The sequence below is a fragment of the Quercus robur genome, chromosome 9 (assembly GCF_932294415.1).
Source record: "Quercus robur chromosome 9, dhQueRobu3.1, whole genome shotgun sequence".
NCBI classification, from domain to species: Eukaryota; Viridiplantae; Streptophyta; class Magnoliopsida; order Fagales; family Fagaceae; genus Quercus; species Quercus robur.
In genome coordinates, this window is record NC_065542.1 from 10852045 (window position 1) to 10858859 (window position 6815).

Genomic DNA, 6815 nt, shown 5'->3' on the forward strand with positions numbered 1-6815 from the left:
AATGTCACTAGGCCCCATGATGTGCATGGCATTTATTAAACTTTACAGAGTCCATGATAATTTAAGGTATGAGGAAGAAATGAGGAACATTTAGGCCACCTTGTCATGTTCAATCAATTTCAGACCATCACTTTTTCTTCCCTTCTTTTTTTCCTCCTCGTGAAAATTCAACACGTTAAATTAAATTAAATATCTCAATGGAATATCAATGAAAAATAAAACTGGTCATATTGTGTAAGAAGAGTTCATCCATTCTTCATTCTTCAATCATAAGAATATCAAGAAACAGTAAAACAAACCTTAAAAAGGCTGTCAATTTGTGTTTTAAGACTTGTTTGATCTTGAAAGTTTACAAAGCTTTTTGTAAATATAAAGTAACACAAACAATAACAAATAAAATAGTTTTGAAAATTTATGGACATATGTGTTCTAGAATTCTTTTTATTTAAAAAAATTTATGGACATTCTAGAACATGCGCGCATGTGTACTTGAACGTCATGTGCATGATTTTTTATTTTTTTTTTATTTTTTTATAAATTGAATAACAAACACGTTTGAATAGGACAATTATCAATTTTAAAGAAATATTTTTAACATGCCTCAAAGTTACATTCTTTTTCAAATAATTATCAATTTTCTTAACAATACGTGGTACCTTAAAATGTCACTGGATCCCATGATGTGCATGGCATTGACTAAACTTCACGGAGTCCATGATAATTTAAGTTTTGACGAAGAAACGAGGAATATTATGACCACCTTGTCATGTTCAACCAATTTCAAACCATAACTTTTTCTTCTCTTCTTTTTTTCCTCATCGTGGAAATTCAACACGTTAAATTAAATTAAATATCTCAGTGGAATATCAATGAAAAATAAAACTAGTCCAACCGCGTAAGAAGAGTTCATCCATTCTTTGTTCTTCAACCATAGGAATATCAGGAAACAGAAAAACATACCTTAAAAAAGGGTGTCAATTTGTGTTTTAAGACTTGTTTGATCTTGAAAGTTTACAAAGTTTTTTTGTAAATATAAAGTAACACAAACAGTAACAAATAAAATAGTTTTGAAAATTTATGGACATATGTGTTCTAGAACTCTTTTTGTTTTAAAAAATTTATGGACATTCCAGAACATGTGTGCGTGTGTACTTGAACATCATGTGCATGAATTTTTTTTTTTTTTTAATTGGATAACAAACTCCTTTGAATAGGGCAATTATCAATTTTAAAGAAATATTTTTAACATGCCTCAAAGTTACATTCTTTTTCAAATGATTATTAATTTCCTTAACAATACGTGGTACCTTAAAATGTCACTAGGCCCCATGATGTGCATGGCATTTATTAAACTTTACAGAGTCCATGATAATTTAAGGTATGAGGAAGAAATGAGGAACATTTAGGCCACCTTGTCATGTTCAATCAATTTCAGACCATCACTTTTTCTTCCCTTCTTTTTTTCCTCCTCGTGGAAATTCAACACGTTAAATTAAATTAAATATCTCAATGGAATATCAATGAAAAATAAAACTGGTCATATTGTGTAAGAAGAGTTCATCCATTCTTCATTCTTCAATCATAAGAATATCAAGAAACAGTAAAACAAACCTTAAAAAGGCTGTCAATTTGTGTTTTAAGACTTGTTTGATCTTGAAAGTTTACAAAGCTTTTTGTAAATATAAAGTAACACAAACAATAACAAATAAAATAGTTTTGAAAATTTATGGACATATGTGTTCTAGAATTCTTTTTATTTAAAAAAATTTATGGACATTCTAGAACATGCGCACATGTGTACACTACAAAAAAAAGGGTCTAAAGCTGCGTTTGAAAAACGCAGCTTAAGACCCCAAAAACGCGGCTAAAGGCTTTTAGCCGCATTTCCTATGGCCGCGTTTATAAACGCGGCCTAAAGTCCGCAGCTCAAAGCCTATAGCCGCGTTTTCAAAAAACGCGGCTAAAACTAGACCTCTAGCCGCGTTTTCTAAACGCGGCTCTAGGAATCGGCCTATAGCCGCGTTTACGAAAAACGCGGCTCCAGGACAGCTTCGAGCTGCGTTTCAAACGCGGCTATGGCGGCGGACCTATAGCCGCGTTTTTAAAAACGCGGCTATAGGCATTCCAAACAACCTGAATCCGACGTCTGTAGCCGCGTTTGAAACGCAGCTCAAAACGGAACCTATAGCGGCGTTTCTAAGAAACGCGGCTATAGACCCAGCTGGAGCTGCGTTTCAAACGCGGCTATAGCATTTCCCAGCAACATTTATCACCCTATAGCCGCGTTTTTTAGCATTTCCCAGCAACATTTATCAAGCTATAGCCGCGTTTTAAAAAACGCGGCTATAGGTTTTTTTTTTTTTTTTTTTTCATTTTTTTTTCTCTGCTTTCTGAACTTCCTGCTATACACACAACTTATTACATTCCTTCTTTCACAACTTATTACATTCCAAGAATCACATATTCCATAAACATCACAAGGGAATTAAACAACTTCCATTCCTACATCACAAGTTCCATATACATCAAAAAGAAAATAAACAAGTTCCATAAACATCACAAGGGAATTAAACAAGTTCCATATACATCAAAAAGAAAATAAACAAGTTCCATAAACATCACAAGGGAATTAAACAACTTCCCATTCCTACATCACAAGTTCCATATACATCAAAAAGAAAATAAACAAGTTGCATAAACGTCATTACATCCCAAGATCACAAGTTCCATAATAAACATCACAAGTTTCATGAACATCACAAAGGAAATACACAAGTTCGCATTCCTACATCACAAGGATTTTTGTACATCACAAAAAATATACCAAAATGATTTTTGTACATTCTAAATTGCTCTCAAACAGCCACAGCAGCAACCAATTTGCTTTGTTGTCCACTTCAAAATAAGTCTGCACAAATTATTCTAGCGGGAGTTAAATTTGCCAAATTTTTGCCCCCAATACATAATACTCTAAACATGAATTTGAAATTGTAATTCCGCAATGCTTAGATGCACAGTTGTATCAAAAGGCCTCACAATGGAGCAATTTGGGAGAATAATGTTATGAGGGAGAGAGCTCATTTGGATTAAAAAAAATATATATATACAAAGAGTAACATGAGAGGAAGACTATGCAATAGTTCAACTATTCGTTAAAACAACCTACTCAAAACTTCGAATTCAATCAAGTTCAGCAATACTTTATCCATCATAGCATGGTATGTTTATATAAAGGCTATTGTTTGTAGAGAAATTTTGTTTTACCTCAGGATTCACAGTTCCATTCCCATCAAGCACTGTCATCCTAAAATATATTAAAAGCATCGTATTAATATCACATACCAATGCGTGTGCAAGATATTAAGTTCTTGGCTAAATAAAATTTGTTTAGTACCTGAGAATAACCCAAATTATGTATCCCCTGGCTAAATGAAGCAAACATGGTTTTCATCGACGCCATCATTTCAGCCATCCGTGCTTCGGCCCTCGCCTCAGCTTCAGCCATTTCCTCCCTATGCCTCGCCTCGGATTGAGCTACTTCCCCCCTACAAATTGCTAGTTCCTCCCTAGATTTAGCTAGTGCCTCCCTTAGCTCTTCATGACTCGTCTCCAAGTCTGACATCCTTTCGTGAGTTCTGCTTGACAATGGAGTAGTAGTCGAGGTAAACTGTGATGCGTTTTTGGCACTTCTTCCTGATGGGGTGATCCCAAAGCCTACCCCACGTACACGACCTGGGCGCTCATCAAGACCTATCACCCGAGCATATGCATCGTCCTTCGACTAGAGGATTCCATTACCAATCTCTCCGTGTAGTCGTATGTCCTGTTCATTCAAAAGTACTGCCATCCTATCCTGTTTTCCCACAAAAACCAAACAACATATTACACACCAGAATTAATACAAACACAAAATACACTAAAATTCAATTCGATTAAATTGTCCTTACCATCTGATCTTGCACACGGTCACTAACAGCAACCCCATCTTTCGTACGGTATATTTTTTGAAATACATCCGCGCGTTCGACTGCCGCCCCTTTATCTTTCGCCTATATGATGAACAAACATAATTACAATAAACACTAACTATATAATGTTTTTATGCCACAATTAACACAAGTCCACAATGAGATAGTCATAACATAACAAAGTTACTGAAATAAAGATAAAGCTGAGAGAGTAGTAACATAATGAGAGGATTTAGCTACCTTCCAAATACACATGGGGTTGTTAAATGAAGAGATTAAAAATAAAAATGACATGGAGAGTTAGAAAATAGGCATCATAAACTTTCTATAATAACACTCTATTTGAGATAAGATTGAGATGCGCATCTCAAATTACCCATGAGTAACCTAAAATGTTTGGACTTAGTAAAATTACCCATGGGTGATGTATACATTAAGAGGATTAACAACGTCATCTCTATATATATTACAAGGATGCATAAAGCTATGTATTGCATTTGTTACTTACCAAAAAACCTATAATTTAATTAACTTATCCTTATTCCTAAAACATATGAAATGAGATTAAGTTGGAAAATTTGACCTCAAAATATCAGGGGACATCATGTAGGCATTTATGAACTCTAAGTTTACTTATTACCATTTCAGCAGAAATTTGAGCAAAACTTTTGGCCCCACATCTTGCTATGTCTTTCTGCTTGTCTCGACTCGCCTTGTTTTTCAGACTTAATGTCTGCAACCACATTACCATCAAAAAAAGAAAATTTAAAAAAATCAAAACATCTCTTCACTAAATTACCATGAACATGAGTAAGACGAAAAAAGTAGCAGTACCTCAGTTTTTTCATTGAACCAATAATCAACCATCTCCTTCCACTGTGCTGGGATAACCCCAGGCGATTCAATAGCCAATACTTGTTCACGTGACAGCCCAGGTTTTTTGTGATCCTTCTTCAACTTGGTCCTGCGATTCCTCCTTAGTTCTCCTAGCTGACTCATTGCCCATCCCATTTGATTGGGTGGTTTGACAATAGTGGGATCAATTATATACCGTTGCTAAAATAAGACAGTGGAGTTAGCAAAATGTAGTATTTTAATTAGGACAGCAGGTGTAAATAAAAATAACTAATATTTCATTTTCATACTACCTCAATCTCCGTCCAACAATCCTTTTTAAACTTTTGAGGGACACTTGGCCACCCAGCAGGCGTAAGCGGGCACAATAGACCATTCTCGCAAAACGAGCCCAACCATCGAACGAACAATTCCCCGTCATCGCCAATCGGTTGGCCTTCATCATTTAACGGCAACTGAATTTTGTACTCACCAGTCATTGCCCATATGTCAGCCAACCTGGTTTTCCCACGTTTTCCAGGCCTATTTTCTGATGCTTGATTTTGTTCCGGTGCTGGATTTTGTACCGGTGTTTGGGTTTGAATATAATCATCTGTATCTACAAGACCAACAATATTAGAACTGATTTCACAAAGCTTAGAACTAGTGAAAAATGTCACCATGCAAAAATTATGCATCTACCAATTGAAATAATAAAAGGTTTAGGATTTCATGGTTACAAAACATAAGTAAATTTAGGCCTTTCTCCCACGCATTCATGTAACCCACTTACGTAGCTTTCTGAAAAGACGAGCAACCATGCTTCGTCACGGGTTGCCTTCAATTATCCTTAATAAATTTGGATTTAGAATATATAATTTCAACCCGATCTTCTCTTTGATCATTCAACTTCAGCAAATTTATTTACCAATTTCCTAAAGTTAACTGGTAATTGGAAATTGCTAGCTTAATTAAGCAAGTATAACAATAATCTACAAGAACATATCACATTTTTTTTTTAATCTCTCTCCGGATAGAATGATACCCAAGATGAAATAGATCCTACATACTTGGAATTTATAATCAAGGTTTTGCATTTTTCCACACTTTGTTAATTTGGAAATATAGAGGGAATGTCTTGGTTATACTTTACTGCATATAGTTGGCTTCGAGTCAAGTATATAACATGTCAGGAACATCCCAATTGAAAAACCAATGCCATGAAATTGGACTGAAGTGATCGAATGGACCATAGTGGACCTAAAGGGCCGAGGTAGACACTGTAGGACCAAAATAGACTGAGCAGAAATGAATGGACTGAGCAGACCAAATAGGACCAAATAGACCAAAACCGACTGAATTGGACCCAAAGGAAATTAATGGACCAAACGGACCAAACGGACCAAAGTCAGCAGAATATACTCAATATACCTTGATATTTTAATTATATTATGAAATGATGTAAACCACCAACTCATAATTGAAATTGCAAAACATAAATTAATCCTACAATATTAAAAAACTGTGAACCAAATGAATTCCTATATGCATTAGCTAGAATTGATCTAAGCATCCAATAATAAACATCAAACCTTACATTCGAAAACATGACCAATACCTGGAGCTAGTGTCTCATCATCGTCACTTGCCACCGGTGTTGCCACCGGTCTTGCGTCCTCAGAAATGTGGGGTTCCTCATCAGCTGCCTCCACCCGTTGTCGTGACTGTGATGATCCTTGCCCAACGTAAATAAGTCGCAACTGACGTTTCCTCCCCATTGTTGCGTCCAACACCTTTTACAGCACAAAGAGGAAAAATGGTTAAGAAACACGGCCAATAATTGTTAACTGTAGTAAAGATAATTATGTATGTTAAAACTATTATTTCTTAACAACACGAAAATATAACAGTTATAACATATATATGCAACAACATGAAGAAGTAACAGTTTCACCTAATAATTATATATGAGTATCAATCCGTTTCTTAAGTCATGAGGACACATATATCCTA

The 6815-nt window shown here is 35.3% G+C and overlaps 1 protein-coding gene and 1 long non-coding RNA gene across 2 annotated transcripts; both read right to left on the reverse strand.

Moving 5' to 3' along the window:
* Nucleotides 1-2612: 2612 nt before the first annotated feature.
* LOC126699517 (uncharacterized) lies at nucleotides 2613-3770 on the reverse strand. Its single transcript, XR_007646804.1, has 3 exons — nucleotides 3395-3770; nucleotides 3265-3304; nucleotides 2613-2908 (listed from the first exon to the last, which is right to left on the reverse strand). It is a non-coding gene; the product is annotated as an uncharacterized LOC126699517 (long non-coding RNA).
* Nucleotides 3771-3781: 11 nt separating this feature from the next.
* Nucleotides 3782-6580, reverse strand: LOC126700699 (uncharacterized). Its single transcript, XM_050398901.1, has 6 exons — nucleotides 6421-6580; nucleotides 5117-5421; nucleotides 4803-5024; nucleotides 4609-4701; nucleotides 3948-4049; nucleotides 3782-3853 (listed from the first exon to the last, which is right to left on the reverse strand). The coding sequence occupies exons 1-6, from the start codon at nucleotides 6578-6580 to the stop codon at nucleotides 3782-3784; spliced, it is 954 nt and encodes a 317-aa protein (XP_050254858.1).
* Nucleotides 6581-6815: the final 235 nt, after the last annotated feature.

Excerpts from the sequence above, each read along its gene's own strand:
- LOC126700699 (XM_050398901.1), bottom strand. The coding sequence starts at position 6,580 with ATGGGGAGGAAACGTCAGTTGCGACTTATTTACGTTGGGCAAGGATCA. Across the intron at positions 5,422-6,420 it reads TGATGAGACACTAGCTCCAG|ATACAGATGATTATATTCAA; the intron begins GTATTGGTCATG and ends TTGGTCTTGTAG. Across the intron at positions 5,025-5,116 it reads ATTGTTGGACGGAGATTGAG|CAACGGTATATAATTGATCC; the intron begins GTAGTATGAAAA and ends GTCTTATTTTAG.